Genomic DNA, 22,540 nt, shown 5'->3' with positions numbered 1-22,540 from the left:
ATGATTTTAACCGGAGTTGTTAAGATCATATTGCTGTTCTCGGCCATCTGAGGGAGGTAAAGGCTTCAGATCAGGGGACAGCGGGCAGATGAATCTGCATTGAGGTATGTAGCAGTTTTTATTTTCTGAATGGAATTGATGAGAAAATCCTGCCATACCGTTAAAATGACATGTATGTATACACTTCAGTATTCTGGGGATGGTATTTCACCGGAACTACTCTGTTAAAGGTCACTAATCCTTTTAATAACTAATTATCATGTTAAACGTTTTTGCTGGAATGTAGAATCGTTTACATTGCTGAGGTACTGTGTGAATAAATATTTGGGCATTATTTTCCACTTGGCAGCCTTTTTTGCTTTTATTTGTGACAGTTTCGTTTCTCTTCACTGCTGTGTGGGAGAGGGAGGGGCCGTTTTTGGCGCTCTTTGCTACGCATCAAAAAATTCCAGTCAGTTACTTTTATATTTCCTGCATGATCCGGTTCATCTCTGACAGATCTCAGGGGTCTTCAAACTTCTTTTAAGGGAGGTAAATTCTCTCAGCAGAGCTGTGAGAATTCTTATAGTGACTGTGAATAAAAACGTTGCTTTGTATTTTTTATGTCAAATTTAATTATTGTTATTTTACTAATGGGAACAAACCTTTGCTAAAAGTTGTGTTGTTTTAAAGTTTGATGCTATAACTGTTTTTCAGTTCATTATTTCAACTGTCATTTAATCGTTTAGTACCTCTTTGAGGCACAGTACGTTTTTGCTAAAAAAGATTATAACCAAGTTGTAAGTTTTTTTGCTAGTGTGTTAAACATGTCTGACTCAGAGGAAGATATCTGTGTCATTTGTTCCAATGCCAAGGTGGAGCCCAATAGAAATTTATGTACTAACTGTATTGATGCTACTTTAAATAAAAGTCAATCTGTACAATGTGAACAAATTTCACCAAACAGCGAGGGGAGAGTTATGCCGACTAACTCGCCTCACGCGGCAGTACCTGCATCTCCCGCCCGGGAGGTGCGTGATATTATGGCGCCTAGTACATCTGGGCGGCCATTACAGATAACATTACAAGATATGGCTACTGTTATGACTGAAGTTTTGTCTAAATTACCAGAACTAAGAGGCAAGCGTGATCACTCTGGGGTGAGAACAGAGTGCGCTGACAATGCTAGGGCCATGTCTGATACTGCGTCACAGCTCGCAGAGCATGAGGACGGAGAGCTTCATTCTGTGGGTGACGGTTCTGATCCAAACAGATTGGACTCAGATATTTCAAATTTTAAATTTAAATTGGAGAACCTCCGTGTATTACTAGGGGAGGTCTTAGCAGCTCTCAACGATTGTAACACCGTTGCAATACCAGAGAAACTGTGCAGGTTGGATAAATACTTTGCGGTACCGGCGAGTACTGAAGTTTTTCCTATACCTAAGAGACTAACTGAAATTGTTACTAAGGAGTGGGATAGACCCGGTGTGCCGTTCTCACCCCCTCCAATATTTAGAAAGATGTTTCCAATAGACGCCACCACTCGGGACTTATGGCAAACGGTCCCCAAGGTGGAGGGAGCAGTTTCTACTTTAGCTAAGCGTACCACTATCCCGGTGGAGGATAGCTGTGCTTTCTCAGATCCAATGGATAAAAAATTAGAGGGTTACCTTAAGAAAATGTTTGTTCAACAAGGTTTTATATTGCAACCCCTTGCATGTATCGCGCCGATTACGGCTGCGGCAGCATTTTGGATTGAGTCGCTGGAAGAGAACCTTAGTTCATCTACGCTAGACGACATTACGGACAGGCTTAGAGTCCTTAAACTAGCTAATTCTTTCATTTCGGAGGCCGTAGTACATTTAACCAAACTTACGGCTAAGAACTCAGGATTCGCCATACAGGCACGTAGGGCGCTGTGGCTAAAATCCTGGTCAGCAGATGTTACTTCTAAGTCCAAATTACTTAATATACCTTTCAAGGGGCAGTCTTTATTTGGGCCCGGTTTGAAAGAAATTATCGCTGACATTACAGGAGGTAAGGGCCACGCCCTACCCCAAGACAAAGCCAAAGCTAAGGCTAGACAGTCTAATTTTCGTCCCTTTCGGAATTTCAAAACAGGAGCAGCATCAACCTCCACTGCACCAAAACAGGAAGGAGCTGTTGCTCGTTACAGGCAAGGCTGGAAGCCTAACCAGGCCTGGAACAAGAGCAAGCAGGCCAGGAAACCTGCTGCTGCCCCAAAGACAGCATGAATCGAGAGCCCCCGATCCGGGACCGGATCTAGTGGGGGGCAGACTCTCTCTCTTCGCCCAGGCCTGGGCAAGAGATGTTCAGGATCCCTGGGCACTAGAGATCATATCTCAGGGATACCTTCTAGACTTCAAATTATCTCCCCCAAGAGGGAGATTTCATCTGTCAAGGTTGTCAACAAACCAGATAAAGAAAGAAGCGTTTCTACGCTGCGTACAAGATCTGTTATTAATGGGAGTGATCCATCCGGTTCCGCGGTCGGAACAAGGACAAGGGTTCTACTCAAACCTGTTTGTGGTTCCCAAAAAAGAGGGAACTTTCAGGCCAATCTTAGATTTAAAGATTCTAAACAAATTCCTAAGAGTTCCATCGTTCAAAATGGAAACTATTCGGACAATTTTACCCATGATCCAAGAGGGTCAGTACATGACCACTGTGGATTTAAAGGATGCTTACCTTCACATTCCGATCCACAAAGATCATCACCGGTATCTAAGGTTTGCCTTCTTAGACAGGCACTACCAGTTTGTAGCTCTTCCATTCGGATTGGCTACGGCTCCAAGAATCTTCACAAAGGTTCTGGGTGCCCTTCTGGCGGTACTAAGACCGCGAGGGATTTCGGTAGCTCCGTACCTAGACGACATTCTAATACAAGCTTCAAGCTTTCAAACTGCCAAGTCTCATACAGAGTTAGTTCTGGCATTTCTAAGGTCGCATGGATGGAAAGTGAACGAAAAGAAGAGTTCTCTCTTTCCTCTCACAAGAGTTCCATTCTTGGGGACTCTTATAGATTCTGTAGAAATGAAGATTTACCTGACAGAAGACTGGTTAACAAAGCTTCAAAACGCATGCCGTGTCCTTCATTCCATTCAACACCCGTCAGTAGCTCAATGCATGGAGGTGATCGGCTTAATGGTAGCGGCAATGGACATAGTACCTTTTGCACGCCTACATCTCAGACCGCTGCAATTATGCATGCTAAGTCAGTGGAATGGGGATTACTCAGATTTGTCCCCTACTCTGAATCTAAATCAAGAGACCAGAAATTCTCTTCTATGGTGGCTTTATCGGCCACACCTGTCCAGGGGGATGCCATTCAGCAGGCCAGACTGGACAATTGTAACAACAGACGCCAGCCTACTAGGTTGGGGCGCTGTCTGGAATTCTCTGAAGGCTCAGGGACTATGGAATCAGGAGGAGAGTCTCCTGCCAATAAACATTCTGGAATTGAGAGCGGTTCTCAATGCCCTTCTGGCTTGGCCCCAGTTAACAACTCGGGGGTTCATCAGGTTTCAGTCGGACAACATCACGACTGTAGCTTACATCAACCATCAGGGAGGGACAAGAAGCTCCCTAGCAATGATGGAAGTATCAAAGATAATTCGCTGGGCAGAGTCTCACTCTTGCCACCTGTCAGCAATCCACATCCCGGGAGTGGAGAACTGGGAGGCGGATTTCTTGAGTCGCCAGACTTTTCATCCGGGGGAGTGGGAACTTCATCCGGAGGTCTTTGCCCAAATACTTCGACGTTGGGGCAAACCAGAGATAGATCTCATGGCGTCTCGCCAGAACGCCAAACTTCCTCGCTACGGGTCCAGATCCAGGGATCCGGAAGCAGTTCTGATAGATGCTTTGACAGCACCTTGGAACTTCGGGATGGCTTATGTGTTTCCACCCTTCCCGCTGCTTCCTCGATTGATTGCCAAAATCAAACAGGAGAGAGCATCAGTAATTCTAATAGCACCTGCATGGCCACGCAGGACTTGGTATGCAGATCTAGTGGACATGTCATCCTGTCCGCCTTGGTCTCTACCTCTAAGACAGGACCTTCTGATACAGGGTCCATTCAAACATCAAAATCTAACTTCTCTGAAGCTGACTGCTTGGAAATTGAACGCTTGATTTTATCAAAACGTGGTTTTTCTGAGTCGGTTATTGATACCCTGATTCAGGCTAGGAAGCCTGTTACCAGAAGGATTTACCATAAAATATGGCGGAAATACCTATACTGGTGCGAATCCAAAGGTTACTCCTGGAGTAAGGTTAGGATCGCTAGGATATTGTCTTTTCTACAAGAAGGCTTAGAAAAGGGTTTATCAGCTAGCTCATTAAAGGGACAGATTTCAGCTCTGTCCATCTTGTTACACAGGCGTCTGTCAGAAGATCCAGACGTCCAGGCCTTTTGTCAGGCTCTAGCTAGGATCAAGCCTGTGTTTAAGGCTGTTGCTCCGCCATGGAGTTTAAACTTAGTTCTTAACGTTTTACAGGGTGTTCCGTTTGAACCCCTTCATTCCATTGATATAAAATTGTTATCTTGGAAAGTTCTGTTTTTAATGGCTATTTCCTCGGCTCGAAGAGTTTCTGAGTTATCAGCCTTACATTGTGATTCCCCTTATCTGATTTTTCACTCAGACAAGGTAGTTCTGCGTACTAAACCTGGGTTCTTACCTAAGGTAGTCACTAACAGGAACATCAATCAAGAGATTGTTGTTCCATCCCTGTGTCCAAATCCTTCTTCAAAGAAGGAACGTCTTCTACACAATCTGGATGTAGTTCGTGCCCTCAAGTTCTACTTGCAGGCAACTAAAGATTTTCGCCAAACTTCTTCCCTGTTTGTCGTTTATTCTGGACAGAGGAGAGGTCAAAAAGCTTCTGCTACCTCTCTCTCTTTTTGGCTTCGTAGCATAATACGTTTAGCCTATGAGACTGCTGGACAGCAGCCTCCTGAAAGAATTACAGCCCACTCCACTAGAGCTGTGGCTTCCACTTGGGCCTTTAAGAATGAGGCCTCTGTTGAACAGATTTGCAAGGCTGCAACTTGGTCTTCGCTTCATACTTTTTCCAAATTTTACAAATTTGACACTTTTGCTTCTTCGGAGGCTATTTTTGGGAGAAAGGTTCTTCAGGCAGTGGTTCCTTCTGTATAATGAGCCTGCCTATCCCTCCCGTCATCCGTGTACTTTTGCTTTGGTATTGGTATCCCAGAAGTAATGATGACCCGTGGACTGATCACACATAACAGAAGAAAACATAATTTATGCTTACCTGATAAATTCCTTTCTTCTGTTGTGTGATCAGTCCACGGCCCGCCCTGTTTTAAGGCAGGTAAATATTTTTTAAATTATACTCCAGTCACCACTTCACCCTTGGTTACTCCTTTCTCGTTGATTCTTGGTCGAATGACTGGGACTGACGTAGAGGGGAGGAGCTATATGCAGCTCTGCTGGGTGAATCCTCTTGCATTTCCTGTTGGGGAGGAGTTATATCCCAGAAGTAATGATGACCCGTGGACTGATCACACAACAGAAGAAAGGAATTTATCAGGTAAGCATAAATTATGTTTTTTTTAAAAACGTTTTTATTGGCACAGCAATATTTCAGGTTATTCACCCTTAGTCATGCCATGAAACACAGTGCTCACAATATCTTTATAAATAACAACTTAAAACCAGTATTTACTAAGTTACAACACATAATTCTAATTTACAAAGTTACTAAAACATACTGTTAATTACCCCATGTAATAGTCATCAGCGTATTTCCTCCTTATTCTGTTTAATAACATTTGTCTCTAGAGGGCATTATTTCACATTATATACACCAAGAGAAAAATTAATTACAAAAATACATATATCATAGTCTCTATTCATTCCATATGGTATTAAAGCATTGTCTCCCTGTTACCTCCTCTCCTTTGCATCTTCACTTGGTCAAAAAACATGCCACCTTTGTTGACTGATCGATTGCCCTGCCTCCAAGAAATTGGAAGCTAGTACATTGTCTATACTTTCCAATATTGCTAAATTTTTTAAATAGATTTCTTCAACCCTGTGTGGAAAATGTAAGTTCATACATTAAGGACAAAGGTGATTTTAGACAGCTTGATATTGGATACTAATAAATATATATAATACACCCTTGATTTGCAGAGCTTATACACATCAATAAGATACGAATGTGGTATTGCATGTGTTAACAAGGTGTTCATTAACACTAATGGACACTATCCTCAACAAATTGCATTATTGTAGGATTTACTGAGATTGGTCTTGTTCAATAATTATTTCCTGTTTGAGGATACTTGGTACATACAGAAACAGGGTTCTGCAAATGGGTCTAATATCGCTCCCTCTTACACCAATGTTTTCATGGGAAATTATGAAGAAAAATTTGTATACGTGATGGTGTTTCATAGATGGTGTGTTTGGCACTTGGGGGAGCGACATTGCTACAGATTGAAGAAGTTAATAGAATCCCCAGGGAGTTGTTGCTGCAACAGAAGACAGGAAGACTGAAAGATGACAGTTTGATCTTAGTCTCAAGGTTTGGAAATCATTTTAATGAGATAAAGAAAATATATAGGTATTGGTATATTTCTCTTGTAAGATGTATCGAGTCCACGGATTCATCCTTACTTGTGGAATATTCTCCTCCCCTACAGGAAGTGGCAAAGAGAGCACCCACAGCAGAGTTTCCTATATAGCTCCCCCCCTTAGCTCCACCCTCCAGTCATTCTCTTTGCCTACTCTAAGTAACTAGGAAGTGCAGAGCGAGTGTGGTGACAAAAATGTTAGTTTTTTATTTCTCAAGCAAAAGTTTGTTATTTGAAATGGTGCCGGTGTGTACTATTTACTCTTTGGCAGAAAAGAGATGAAGATTTCTGCAAGGAGGATTATGATCTTAGCACTTTGTAACTAAGATCCACTGCTGTTCTCACAAGGGCTGAAGAGTACAGGAAAGCTTCAGTTGGGGGAACGGTTTGCATGCTAAGCTGCATATGAGGTATGTTCAGTCTATGTTTTTCTAGACAGACTGTGTTTATTCTAGAAAAGGCTGGCAATATCCCCATGGGGAAAGGGTAAGCTGTATTCAGACACTTGGATAGGAATTTCAGCTTGCTTGAAGCGCTCATTTGTTACTGGTGACACTGTTAGGAAAAAAACGTTTTTGTTTGTTCAGTAATTGATGCAATTATAACGTTTTTTGAAGGGACTAAAGGGGTCATTGTGGCTTGTGTTAGGGTTTTTTAACCCACATGGTTAATTAAGAGACACTCAGGTGTTTTTCTAGTAGGCCTCAAAACATCGAGTGAGGTGGGAGGAGACTATTTTTGCGCCTCAGTTGCTCAGTTTCTTTTCCTTAGAGTCATCCAACTGCTTCTCTAGAGGTTCCTGCTGTGTTTGAGGTTTTTTCCCCACAAATCGTTCTGAAGGGCAGGTAGGCGCCACAGCAGAGCTGTGGCAAGGTGCTGAAAGTCTTTTTTACCGGTTTTGACGTTTTTTCAATCCGGTTTTGCCATTAAGGGGTTAATTGTTTATTTGCATAATTGTGCAAAGTTACTAAGGCTGTAAGATACTACTGTAAAAATTTCGTTAAGTTTACTGCTTTTTTACACTGTTTTGCAGAACTTGTGCTGCTTTTTTTCTCTTAAAGGCACAGTACCGTTTTATTTCTAAGTGTTATTTACTTCGATTACAGTGTTTTCCAAGCTTGCTTGTTACATTACTAGCCTGTTTAACATTTCTGATACCAAGGAAAATCCTTGTTCAATATGTTTGGAAGCCATTGTGGAACCCCCTCTTAGAATGTGTCCCAAATGTACTGATATGTCTATAAATTATAAAGAACATATATTAGCACTTAAAAATAGAGCTATAGATGATTCTCAGTCAGAAGTAAATGAGGGCTCTCCCCAAGTGTCACAACCAGTAACGCCCGCACAAGTGACGCCAAGTACCTCTAGTGGGTCACATTCATTTACTTTACAAGACATGGCCACAGTTATGAATACAACCCTCACTGAGGTTTTATCCAAACTGCCTGGTTTACAAGGAAAGCGGGACAGCTCTGGGTTAAGGAAAAATGCTGAGCCGTCTCACGCTTTAGTAGCCGTATCTGATATGCCCTCACAATGCTCTGAAGGGGCGACGGATTTGTTATCTGAGGGAGAAATTTCTGATTCAGGAAAGACACTTCCTCAGACAGATTCTGATATGACGGCCTTTAAATTTTAGCTTGAACACCTCCGCTTATTGCTTAGGGAGGTATTAGCAACTCTAGATGATTGTGACCCTATAGTGGTCCCAGAGAAATTGTGTAAAATTGATAGATACTTAGAGGTTCCTGTTTACACTGATGTTTTTCCAGTCCCTAAGAGGATTGTGAATATTATTGCTAAGGAGTGGGATAAACCAGGTATTCCGTTCACTCCCCCTCCTGTTTTTAAGAAAATGTTTCCCATATCTGATTCCATAAGGGACTCATGGCAGACAGTTCCTAAGGTGGAGGGAGCTATTTCTACTCTGTCTAAGCGTACAACTATACCTATCGAGGACAGTTGTGCTTTCAAAGGGTCTCCTGAAGAAAATTTTTGTTCATCAAGGTTTTTCTCTCCAACCTATTGCTTGCATTGTTCCTGTAACGACTGCAGCTGCTTTCTGGTTTGAGGCTCTAGAAGAGGCTCTTCAAATGGAGACTCCATTAGAGGAAATTATGGACAGAATTAAGGCACTTAAGTTGGCTAATTCTTTTATTACAGATGCCGCTTTTCAACTGGCTAAATTAGCGACAAAGAATTCAGGTTTTGCCATTTTAGCACGCAGGGCGTTATGGCTTAAGTCCTGGTTTGCTGATGTGTCATCTAAATCTAAACTTTTGAACATTACTTTCAAAGGTAAGACCCTATTCGGGCCTGAACTAAAGGAGATTATTTCAGACATCACTGGAGGGAAAGGTCATGCCCTCCCTCAGGATAGATCAAATAAGATGAGGGCCAAACAAAATAATTTTCGTTCCTTTCGGAACTTTAAGAGTGGTCCCGCTTCAGCTTCCTCTGCTACAAAGCAAGAGGGGAATTTTGCCCAATCCAAGTCAGTCTGGAGACCTAACCAGGCTTGGAACAAGGGTAAACAGGCCAAGAAGCCTGCAGCTGCCTCTGACAGCATGAAGGGGTAGCCCCCGATCCGGGACCGGATCTAGTAGGGGGCAGACTCTCTCTCTTCGCTCAGGCTTGGGCGAGAGATGTTCAGGATCCCTGGGCTTTAGAAATTGTGTCTCAGGGATATCTTCTGGAATTCAAGGCCTCCCTTCCAAGGGGGAGATTTCACATTTCTCGATTGTCTGTAAACCAGACAAAGAGAGAGGCGTTCTTACGCTGTGTAGAAGACCTACATACCATGGGGTTATTCGCCCAGTCCCAAAGGAGGAACAGGGGCTAGGGTTTTATTCAAACCTGTTTGTGGTTCCCAAGAAAGAGGGAACTTTCAGACCAATCTTGGATCTCAAAATTCTAAACAAGTTCCTCAAAGTTCTATCATTCAAGATGGAGACTATTCGGACTATTCTACCTCTGATCCAGGAGGGTCAATATATGACTACCGTGGACTTAAGGGATGCGTATCTACACATCCCTATTCACAGAGATCATCATCAATTCCTCAGATTCGCCTTTCTAAACAGGCATTACCAGTTTGTGGCCCCTCCTTTCGGGTTGGTCACGGCTCCCAGAATTTTCACAAAAGTGCTAGGGTCCCTTCTGGCGGTTCTACGACCACGGGGCATAGCAGTGGCGCCTTATCTAGACGACATCTTAATTCAAGCGTCGACTTTCCAGCTAGCCAAGTCTCACACAGATATCGTGTTGGCTGTTCTGACATCTCACGGGTGGAAGGTGAACATAAAAAAAGAGTTCTCTCTTCCCTCTGACAAGAGTTTCCTTCCTAGGGACTCTGATAGACTCGGTAGAAATGAAAATATTTCTGACGGAGGTCAGAAAGTTAAAACTCTTATCAACTTGCCGAGCTCTTCATTCCATTCCTCGGCCATCAGTGGCTCAGTGTATGGAGGTAATCGGACTAATGGTAGCGGCAATGGACATAGTTCCTTTTGCCCGTCTACACATCAGACCACTGCAACTATGCATGCTCAAACAGTGGAATGGGGATTATAAAGATTCATCTCCTCAACTGCATCTGGACCAGGAGACCAGAGATTCTCTTCTCTGGTGGTTGTCTCAGGACCACCTGTCTCAGGGAATGTGCTTCCGTAGGCCAGAGTGGCTCATTGTAACGACAGATGCCAGCCTGCTAGGCTGGGGTGCAGTCTGGAACTCCCTGAAAGCACAGGGCTTATGGTCTCGGGAGGAAGCTCTCATCCCGATAAACATTTTAGAACTGAGAGCGATTTTCAATGCACTTCAGGCGTGGCCTCAGCTTGCTGCGGCCAAATTCATCAGGTTTCAGTCGGACAACATCACCACTGCAGCTTATATCAATCATCAGGGAGGAACAAGGAGTTCTCTAGCGATGATGGAGGTAACCAAAATAATCTGGTGGGCAGAGGATCACTCTTGCCATTTCTCAGCAATCCACATCCCAGGAGTAGAGAACTGGGAGGCGGATTTTCTAAGTCGTCAGACTCTTCATCCGGGGGAGTGTGAACTGCATCCGGAGGTATTCGCCCAGCTGATTCAGCTATGGGGCACACCAGATTTGGATCTGATGGCGTCTTGTCAGAATGCCAAACTTCCTTGTTACGGGTCCAGGTCCCGGGATCCCAAGGCGGTACTGATAGATGCACTAGCAGTGCCTTGGTCCTTCAATCTGGGCTATGTATTTCCACCGTTTCCTCTCCTCCCACGTCTGGTTGCCAGAATCAAGCAGGAGAGAGCTTCAGTAATTCTGATAGCTCCTGCGTGGCCACGCAGGACTTGGTATGCAGACCTAGTGGACATGTCCTCCCTTCCACCGTGGACTCTGCCAATGAGGCGGGACCTTCTAATACAAGGCACGTTCACGCATCCAAATCTAATTTCTCTGCGTCTGACTGCTTGGAGATTGAACGCATGATTTTATCAAAGCGTGGCTTCTCTGAATCAGTCATTGATACCCTGATTCAGGCTAGAAAGCCTGTCACCAGGAAGATTTATCATAAGATTGGGCGCAAATATCTTTATTGGTGTGAATCCAAAGGTTACTCGTGGAGTAAGATTAGGATTCCTAGAATATTGTCTTTTCTCCAAGATGGTTTGGAGAAGGAATTATCTGCTAGTTCTCTAAAAGGACAAATATCTGCTTTTGTCTATTCTACTTCACAAACGTCTGGCAGATGTCCCAGACGTTAAAGCATTTAGTCAGGCTTTGGTCAGAATCAAGCCTGTATTTAAACCTGTTGCTCCGCCATGGAGCTTAAACTTAGTTCTTAAAGTTCTTCAAGGGGTTCTGTTTGAACCTATGCATTCCATAGATATTAAGCTTCTATCTTGGAAAGTTTTGTTTTTAGTAGCTATCTCTTTGGCTCGAAGAGTTTCTGAGCTATCTGCTTTACAATGTGATTCCCCTTATCTTGTTTTCCATGCAGATAAGGTGGTTTTACGTACCAAACCTGGGTTTCTTCCTAAGGTTGTTTCTAATAAAAATATCAATCAAGAGATTGTGGTTCCTTCTTTGTGTCCTAATCCTTCATCTAAGAAGGAACGTCTGTTACACTCTTAGGGTACGGCTACCTCTCTTTCCTTTTGGCTGAAAAACATCATCCGTTTGGCCTATGAGACTGCTGGACGGCAGCCTCCTGAAAGGATTACTGCTCATTCTACTAGATCTGTGGCTTCCACATGGGCTTTCAAAAATGAGGCTTCTGTTGAACAGATTTGTAAGGCGGCGACTTGGTCTTCGCTTCATACTTTTTCCAAATTTTCCAAATTCAATACTTTTGCTTCTTTGGAGGCTATTTTTGGGAGAAAGGTTCTACAAGCAGTGATGCTTTCCGTTTTTTTAAGGTCCCTGTCTTGTCCCTCCCTTCATCCGTGTCCTAAAGCTTTGGTATTGGTATCCCACAAGTAAGGATGAATCCGTGGACTCGATACATCTTACAAGAGAAAACATAATTTATGCTTACCTGATAAATGTATTTCTCTTGTGATGTATCGGGTCCACGACCCGCCCTGTTTTTTAAGACAGGCATATATATTTTTATTTTAAAACTTTCAGTCACCACTGCACCCTATGGTTTCTCCTTTTTCTTCCTAGCCTTTGGTCGAATGACTGGGGAGTGGAGCTAAGGGGGGAGCTATATAGACAACTCTGCTGTGGGTGTTCTCTTTGCCACTTCCTGTAGGGGAGGAGAATATTCCACAAGTAAGGATGAATCCGTGGACTCGATACATCACAAGAGAAATAAATTTATCAGGTAAGCATAAGTTATGTTTTTGAGGTTGTGGAATAACGATTTATCCTGTTTCCAAAAACTGCCTATTATGGCGTACATAAAATGTATTGGTCAAAACAGATATTAGGAGTAAAAAAAGATCAGACACTCTCTATATAACATGTAAAAATATGGGTTGATACCTATGTTTGGGTTGTTTTAGTTGCAACTCCTTGATAAAGGGTGCCACATTTGCACATCCAAGATCAGGCAATAAATATAAAATAAGTGATTATTTTATTTATGACTCCTGTTATGTGGTATATCTGATCAAATGCTCATGTTCCAAGATCTATATTGGGGAGACTACAAGGATGGTGCGTGACCTTATTCTAGAGCATACATCCAATATAAGGCATAGAGTTTTGGAAGCCCTGGTAACTTCCCATTTTTGGAGGCAGGTCATTCGATCAGTCAACTAAGGTGGCAGGTTATTGACCAAGTGAAGATGCCAAGATAGAAGAGGTGGTAACAGGGAGTTAATGTTAAAAAGAAGAGAATTATACTGCAGAGCTACACTAAACTCTTTAATACCAAATGGAATGAATAAAACCTTTTTATTGCTTCCACATCATGGGAAAAGGACAACGTTTCAAGCCCTATATTTGGCTCTTAGACATGACTAAGAGCCCAATATAGGGCTTGAAACGTCCTTTTTCCCATTATGTGGAAGCAATTAAGAAGTTTCATTATTATTTTTGACGAGGCTGGATTCCATTGTTTTTCATTGTGTATACTGGGATTGGCAGTCCCTGATGGATCCATGCCCCCATGCCCCAGGTGGATGGGTGCTGTCTCCATTGATGACATAAATAGACTGAGGTATCTGTATTTTTGTAATTAATTTTTCTATTGGTGTAAATATTGTGAAATAATGCCCTCTAGAGACAGTAGTTATTAAACAGAATATGAAGGAAATACACTAATGACTAATGTGGAACTGAGCTGTAATGCAGAGATGACCTCATTGTCATTTTTTTAGTTTCTCTAATTTTCCCATAAGAATATAGCAATATGACTAAAAACAAGATTGTAAAAATGTTACAATGTGATGATCAACTTAGCTGGAGCTCATGCAATAAATACTAATATGTTTTATGGTTGTTTTTCTATTAATAGGATTTTTTCACCTAGGAAGACCCTATGGAAACATTAAAGGGACAGTCTAGTCAAAATTAAACTTTTATGATTCAGATACTTTACAATTTACTTTTATCATCACATTTGCTTTGTTCTCTTGGTATTTGTTTAAAGCTAAACCTAGGTAGGCTCTTATGCTAATTACTAAGCCCTTGAAGGCCGCCTCTTATCTTAGTGCATTTTGACAGTTTTTCACAGCTAGTATGCACTAGTTCATGTGTGCCATATATATAACATTGTGCTCACTCTTGTGAAGTTCTTTGAGTCAGCACTGATTGACTAAAATGCAAGTCTGTCAAAATAACTAAAATAAGGAGGCAGTCTGCAGAGGCTTAGAGACTAGGTAATTACAGAGGTAAAAGTATAGAAATATAACAGTGTTGGTTATGCAAAACTAGGCAATGGGTAATAAATGGATTATCTTTTTAAACAATACAAAATCTGGAGTAGGCTGTCCCTTTAACTGCTTTGGCTTGTTTTGATTTCTGTCAGGCTATTAATTTGCTTCCAGCAAACACTCTAATCAAGGAAATTCAGATCTTCTTAGAAAAAGTACTAGAGGAGAATGCTCAGAGGAAGAGATTCAACCAAGTGCTAAAGAACCTACTGCATGCAGAGTTCCTAAGGGTAAGTTTCTATTTCACAACAATATATGAATAGAAGATGAGAAACATGATGATCACAAGTGATCTAAAGCCTAACACATTTGTAGATTATATATTGTCATGGAACCATCTTTCAGATTTATTATCAGGCTTCTCCAATCTACGACCCCTTAAAATCAATAAGACTTCTGCCTTACTTGAGAATTTAAGCACAAGTAATGCCTTATATATTTCTTTTTTATGACACGATGAGTCAACGGATCATCTTAATTACTAATGGGATATTCACCTCCTGGTCAGCAGGAGGCAGCTAAGAGCACCACAGCAAAGCTGTTAAATAGCTCCTCCCTTCCCTCCCACTCCAGTCATTCTCTTTGCCTACGTTAATGATAGACTCGCAACCAGGGAAGCGCTCAGACACAGCAGCGTGTCGAATCCGATCACGTGACGCTCTTCACGTAGTATACACACCCACTTTCTTGCTAGACATCCTGATGACGTATGTACGTTCACTCATCTGCTCCGGTGCGAAGGAAAAAGGAGCGCTCCATCCACGCCCACCAAAGTAACACTGTAACAACAAAAGTCCAGCGCACCCGGCAGCAATGAGACTCAACAATTTGATATGCCTTGATATATACCTTTAATTCTGTTAGATGTTGATCACAGGGCTAGACAAAGCCAAATATGCCTGATGGCCAAACAGTCCAACACGCTAAAAGTAAGACAGCATATGACAGGCAGCAGTTAGGGAAAAGAAATAATGGTCAGACGCGTTTCCTTATGTTGTTACATAGCAATCCTCAGTGACCATGCCTGTTACCCACAATTCATTGCCTTTTATACACACCTGTGGTGCAATCTTTAGCACTTTGAAAAAACCTAATCAGTTAGTAGCCAATAAAAAAGGGGGAAAATAGAAATGTGGGAAAAGGAGATCACTGTGGTAACAATGCAACAAACATTTACAAGTGTATTGTCCAAAATGTCTAATACTTAAATAGATATACAGCAAAACAAAGCACTACTCCTATCTACAAAATAAGTCTAATAAATTTAAAAGTGTAATAACTTATACTGGCGTATAAGCATCTGATTTTGCAGAAAATGTATATATTTATTAAATAGAGCAGTGTCCCATTAATTAGTGGGATAATGAAAATAATAATAAAGTGAATAAATTAAAGCAAAAAACTGGATTTAGTGAATCGAGGATATTATAAAAATAATATAAGTAAATAAAAATTAAAAGTCAATAGGTACTAAGAACTCATTGATCTACAAAAAGTCTTACATCCCAATCAAAATTTAACCCTGTCGGCACTCTGGTGCCCAGCTGAAAAATCCAATAAACTTCTCTTTTGCTGAGAATAGTGCCTCTATTCCCACCTCTTGGGTGTCTAGGGATTAATTGAATAGCTTGGAATGTAAGCAATGAACTGTCTGAGTTGTGATATCGTTTGAAATGTAATGAAATGGGGGTGGTTGACTCTGGATCCTCAATTGAGCGTAAATGCTCAAGAAAACGATCCTTTAGCGCACGTGTCGTTTGTCCCACGTACTGCCTATGACACCCCCTGCAGGTCAAAAGATATATGACATAGCACGAGTTACATGTCATGTGCTCACGAATTTCAAAAATCTTGTGGCTATTGCTTGATTCAAAGCTTGTGCCAAAAGTAGCATAGGCACATGACTTGCATCTCGTACTGCCACATTTAAAGAAACCAGGTTTAATAGAAAGCCAATTCCTGTGTGACTGTTGCCTAGGCAACATGGAAGGAGACAATATGCTCCCTAAGGTTTGGGCCCTACGAGATACAAAACATACACCCTCTTTGACTATATCAACCAGGGTGTCGTCTGTGGTCAAAATTGGGAGTGCCTTTCTGATTATATCGCAGATTTTGCCATATTCCATGCTGTATGAAGTAATGAATTTTAATTGTTTAAACCTATCTGTATTCTTAGATCTACCAGACACAAGAAGATCTTTTCTATCAAGTAAATCAATATCCCGTTTTGTTTGTTGTAAATGATTAGGAGAATACCCTCTCTGGGCTAACCTTTCAGTTAATTCATTAGAGTGTTTTTCATAACTCAATTGATTGGTACAATTACGCTTCACCCTTAGGTACTGGCTCTTGGGAATAGATTGTATGGTATGCTTTGGATGACATGATTTTGCATTTAGAATGGTGTTTCCAGATGTGGATTTACGGAACAATTCGATGTCGATACACAAAGTCTGAAGATTCGAATGCAACTCAATGTCCAAAAAGGAAATTGAGTGTGCATTACTTTCCATGGTGAACCTTAAATTCAGATCATTGTTCTGTAAATACGCAAGAAACGATTCAAGTAGGTCTGCTGGACCCTTCCAAATTAACAAAATGTCGTCTATGTAACGACCAAAATAATGTATAAACTCTCTGTAGGGATTCCCATCTCCATAGACATGGGACAGCTCCCACCAACCCAAATAAAGGTTGGCATAGGAAGGGGCAAACTTTGCCCCCATTGCTGTCCCACGCCTCTGGAGATAGAAATCCCCCTCAAAAAGAAAATAATTGTGGGTCAACAAATATTCAATGGAGACCTCTATGAATCGCTTCAAAGCAACATCATATGTGGAAAATGTGTCCAAAAAGAACCGAATTGCCTGGCTGCCCTTGTCATGAGGTATACAAGTATACAAAGAGACAACGTCGATAGTTACAAAAATGAAACCATCTTGCCAAACTAGGCTTTCAATTTGAGTGATTACATCAGACGTGTCTCTAATGTAGCTCATAAGACTCAAGACCAAGGGCTGCAAGTAACCATCAATCAGTTGGGAAAGAGGCTCATTTAAAGAGCCTATCCCTGCCACAATGGGTCTGCCAGGTGGGCGTGTAGGATGCTTGTGGACTTTTGGAAGATAGTGAAAAATGGCAGATACCGGGTGCTCAGTGTATAGAAAATCAAAATTGGCTTGTTGAATAATACCATCTTTTAATGCCTGCTCCAAAATAGTCTTAAGAGCCGATTTGTAATAGAACACAGGGTTATTTTTAAGTTTCTCATACACGGAGTCATCCAATAGCTGTCTATAGGCCTCATCCAAGTAGTCCTGGCGATTGAGGACCACTACCTTACCACCTTTGTCTGAGTTGCGAATAACAAGCTCCTGATTATTTTTTAATTCCTGAATAGATAGAAATTGTGCCTTAGATAGATTATCCCTGTGATGTCTTTTTTCAAATTCACATAAACTGAGTTTTTTCAGTTCCATTTCTACTGTTTTCTGAAAGACCTCTATGGAATTGGATCTAGATTTTACTGGATAAAATTTAGATTTACATTTTAATTTAGTGATATCCTGAGTATCCCCAATATCAAGTGGGTTACATTCCTGATTATCTCTATCCAAATCCATAAGGTCTAAAACAGAACAAACCTCTGAAAAATCAAAACCACTTCGAATGGGTGCTGGCTTCCCCCTGACCACTTCATCCTGTGCAGTGTTGGTCACTCCCAAGAAATGTTTCTTGAGAACAAGCAACCTCACAAATTTGTTAAGATCAACAACAGTGTTGAAAAGATTGAAATGTGTGGTGGGGGAGAAACCAAGACCCAAAGACAAAACCTCAATTTGTGTCCTAGATAGAACAAAAGAAGACAGGTTAATAACATTCTCAATGTTCATGCATATTTCTGGAATAGTGTTGCTCTCCTCCTCTGAGGGTAACGCCTGGGCTTGGGTACTTGGTCCTGGCTTGGACTTGTACGATTTTCCTCTTCCCCCTCTGCGTATTTTTTTCGGCGTACAGTGGATTGTGGATGGCTCTTCCCGTTTTTTGACTGTGACACTGTATGAGAATCAAGTGCAAAAGATGTGACTTCCTCTGTGCCTGGGGCAATCTCGCCCGATGTTTCAATATCAGAGGAATCATAGTCGTATTCAGTGTCAGTGTCAGCAAATCTCACTTTTTTATTTTCAGACCCTCGACCTCTATAGGTGCTTCTATATCTCCGTCTAGTATTGGTTACAGTCCATTTATATACTTTGTTTTCCTCATAATCCTGTTTGTCTCTCATAATCTTTTGTTTCTTGAAATTCCAAAGATTATTTTTAAACTCAGTGATAACTTTCTGCAGTTTAGTATCATACTTGGCAAAGTCTGGGTTATCACTGAGAGGACGTAAGAAAGATTGTAATTTCTGTTTTTCATTACTTAATTCTTGACGCAAAGATTTCTTATACTCAATCAGTAGATCAATAAGTGCTAAAGAGCATTCTGTGAGAATAAGGTTCCATTTATCAATGAAAGACTGATCTGATACCTGGAAGGAGGGAAATTTTCTAATACGTAGGCCACGTGGAATACGCTGAGCCTTCTTGTACATTTGAAAACTTTTGATATCCATCTCAATTCTTGTATCATTTTTTAGCAAAGTATCCATTTTGAAAAATAGGATATCTAAGTTAGAATTAGCCTCCTGTTCCATAGTATCAGAACTAAAAAGATCCTCAGTATCACTGACATCTTCAGCAAATTGCTGTAAGACATAACCCCCTGCTGCCATATCAAGCTGAAAGAATCTTTAATTTGAAAGAAAAGGTATATAGTGGCTTAATACGATGCTGCAAGCAATGTAAATCTTTATTGTGGTGTGTATTGCTTTAATTAATACGTTAATGATAGGAAGTGGTAAAGTGAGGTGTTAGTATAGATTCTTCAATCAAGAGTTCATTATTTTTTAAGTAGTACAAGATTGTGCTGCTTTGTTCTAGGGTGTAGCCGTAGTCTATATCAGTCTCTTCAGTAGAGCTTTTGGTGGCTTTAGAGCAATCGGAACTTGTGGGACATAATTCTCACTTCGCCTCCCATAAATTGATGCTGCCCTAATCATGAATACCTGAGGGATATGTACTCAGGAATTTCTCCTCTTTCACAGGTCCATGGGAGGGAGATCTTATACCTGGTGATCTGCCTGGCTGTTTAGCAGACATATGAGGTAAGTGCCACTTTTATATTCTGGGGCTAAGTCGCTCAGAAGAGAAAAGGGATGCACTTTACTTCTATGCACACACAATATAAGGGCTAAAAGGATTTGAGCTTTATTGTTGGGGACACGTATACTCTGAGTCTGAGGGAAACAAAACAACAGCAAGCAGGCACTGGGGCTGAGAGACACGGTTCTTAATGGCTCAGGTGGTTTTTTTACTTTCTCGGGGGCTTATCTAAAGCAAAATGCCGACCGGGAGAGGATAGATTTATCAACGCTGAGGCGTACAGGGGCGTATATATGCGCCCCTGTACGCCTCAGCTCGCCTGTGGCGGGGCGAAATTACCCGCAGGTAATTAACATTGCACTCGAGCGTAATTTTGTGCTCGCGTGCAATCCCGCCCCCTGCCCGCGCACAACCAATCACGCGCGGGCAGGAGCTGTCAATCTCCTCGGTCGGACTTGACCGAGGAGATTGAATTTCGCCACAATAGAGGTGGCGTAGATGTTAAGGTGACCGCTGGTGACCGCTGCTTGATAAATCCCGGCGCGCAAGTTCTTGAGAGAATTTGCTGCCGTAGGGGCTTAATAAATCTAGCCCTAAGAGTAAGTAAAGAAGTTTCACTTTTAAATTTAAAGGCACAGTAACGTTTTTTTGCATTTAAATTTTCTTGTAACAAAATTAAGGTCTTTAATTTTTATTTGAGTTATTGTGATCAGAATGGACCAAGGGGCCTTGCAGGATGTCTCTTGCTCTTCTATGTTTTTATGTTTTTGAGAGGACTTTAAATTAAAAAAAAATTCGGAGCCAACTTTTTCTAAAGCGGATGTTGTCCACAAGTTAATGACGAGGTTCAATAAATGCATCTGTCTCCCCAAGCGTCCCACATTTTACTGCCCTCACAAGCAGTGCCCTGCGCTTCCTCTTTAGCTCCCGCTGGAGTTACTTTAAGAGACATCGCTTCTCTCATGTCTTCTACAATTTCTGATGTGCTGTCTGCCTTTCCAATGTTGCAGGGCAAGCGTAAGAGGAAAATCAGATCAGTAAGCGAGGTTTCTGACGCAGTTGTTGCGATTTTGGAGATCCCCTCCCAGAAGCCTGAGGAGGAGGATACCGTAGTTGCATCTGAAGGCGAAATTTCAGATTCGGAAAGCGTAATCCCCCTTGCTGATACTGCAGTTGTATCTTTCAGGTTTAAGCTAGAACACCTCCGCCTGTTACTTTTAGCTACTTTGGACGACAGTTACTCCACGGTTGTGATTGTTCCTAGGAAGTCCAGTAAGCTGAACAAATATTTCGAGGTTCCTTCCTCGACAGACGTGTTTCCGGTCCCAGACCGCGCTTCTGAGATCATTGCTAAGGAGTGGGAGAAGCCGGGTATTCTTTTTTTCTCCATCTCCTATATTTAAAAAGATGTTTCCCATAGCCGACCCTATTACAGAGGCTTGGCAAACAGTTCCAGAGGCTTGGCAAACAGTTCCATAGGTGGAAGGAGCCGTTTCCTCCTTAGCTAAGAGAACTACTATTCCCATAGAGGATAATTGTGCCTTCAAGGACAATTTGGACAAGATGTTAGAGGGTTTACTCAAGAAGATGTATGTACACCAGGGGTTGCAATTGCAACCAGTTGTGTGCATTGCTATCGTCACCAGTGCGGCAGCATATTGGTTCGATGCATTATCTGATGCTATCAGGACGGAAACATCTTTGGACGAAATCCAGGATAGAATAAAGGCTCTTAAACTAGCTAATTCCTTTATTACTGATGCTTCCCTTCAAGTTATTAAATTGGGAGCAAAGATTTCGGGCTTCTCTATTCTAGCCCGCAGAGCCTTATGGTTAAAGCCTTGGTCTGCGGATGTGTCCTCTAAGTCTAAGCTTCTAGCTATTCCTTACAAGGGGAAGACCTTGTTTGGACCTGGACTGACGGAGATTATTTCTGATATCATGGGAGGTAAAGGTCATCTTCTCTCTCAGGATAAGAGAAACAAACAGAAAGGAAGACAGAGTCATTTTCGTTCCTTTTGAAATTTCTAAGGAAATTCTTCTTCTTCCGCTTCTATGCAGGAACAGTCCAAACCTGCATGGAGATGTTCAGGATCCCTGGGCAATAGAAATTGTGTCCCAGGGATACAAATTGGAGTTCAAATGTTTTCCTCCCAGAGGCAGGTTTCTGCTTTCAAGATTATCTGCAGACCAGACAAAAAGAGAGGCATTCTTACATTGTGTAGGAGACCTCTCCGACCTGGGAGTGATTGTTCCCGTTCCAATACAGGATCAAGGTTTTTATTCCAATCTGTTCGTGGTTCCCAAAAGAGAGGGAACCTTCAGACCAATTTTACATCTAAAGAGTCTAAAATTTCTCAGAGTACCGTCCTTCAAGATGGAAACTATTTGTTCCATTCTTCCTTTGATCCAAGAAGGTCAATTTATGACAACAGTGGATTTAAAGGATGCGTACCTGCATGTTCCCATTCACAAGAATCATCACAAGTTCCTAAGATCTGCCTTTCTGGACAAACACTTCCAGTTTGTGGCTCTTTCTTTTGGCCACTGCTCCCAGAATTTTCACAAAGGTTCTGGGATCGCTGTTGGCGGTGCTTCGGTTACGGGGCATTGCAGTGGCGCCGTTTCTGGACGACATCCTAGTCCAGGCGCCATCCTTACAACAAGCAAGATCCCACGGACATGGTACTATCCTAACTGCGATCTCACGGGTGGAAGGTAAATTTGGAAAAGAGTTCCTTGGTTCCAAGTAGAAGGGTAACTTTCTTAGGAACCATAATAGATTCCCTGTCTAAGATTTTTCTGACAGAAGTCAGGAAATCAAAGATTATCGATACTTGCCTAGTCCTTCAGTCCACTCCTCGGCTGTCAGTGGCTCAGTGCATGGATGTAGTCGGGCTGATGGTGGCGGCGGCAATGGACATCATCCAGTTTGCTCGGTTCCATCTCAGACCTCTGCAGTTAAGCATGCTCAGGCAATGGAACGGAGATTATGCAGACTTGTCTCCTCATACTTCTGGAGCAGGAGACAAGGGATTCTCTGCAATGGTGGTTGTCTCCGGATAACCTCTCCACCTCGCAAAACATATTGGGTGATTGTGACAACAGATGCCAGCCTTCTAGGGTGGGGAGCAGTCTGGGGCTCCCTAAAGGCTCAGGGAGTTTGGACTCAGAGTCTGTTCTTCCTATAAACATTTTGGAGCTGAGACCGATCTTCAATGCTCTTCTGTCCTGGCCCCAGTTAGCCTCGGTCCGGTTTATCAGGTTCCAGTCGGACAATATAACTTCAGTGGCTTGCATCAATCATCAGAGAGGAACGCGGAGTTCCTTACCAATGACCGAGGTAGCCAAAATAATC

The 22,540-nt window shown here is 42.0% G+C and overlaps 1 protein-coding gene across 1 annotated transcript in view; it reads left to right on the top strand.

Annotated features, from left to right (window-relative positions):
* Positions 1-22,540, top strand: part of VPS39 (VPS39 subunit of HOPS complex) — a 251,568-nt gene that overhangs the window by 159,859 nt on the left and 69,169 nt on the right. Inside the window, 1 exon segment of the mRNA XM_053697917.1 lies at positions 14,071-14,205. Within this exon segment, the coding sequence (XP_053553892.1) occupies positions 14,071-14,205 (135 nt within the window).

The sequence above is a fragment of the Bombina bombina genome, chromosome 1 (genome assembly GCF_027579735.1).
Source record: "Bombina bombina isolate aBomBom1 chromosome 1, aBomBom1.pri, whole genome shotgun sequence".
NCBI classification, from domain to species: domain Eukaryota; kingdom Metazoa; phylum Chordata; class Amphibia; order Anura; family Bombinatoridae; genus Bombina; species Bombina bombina.
Note: the sequence above shows the minus strand (reverse complement) of the source record. Positions and strands in the feature narration are given on the sequence as shown.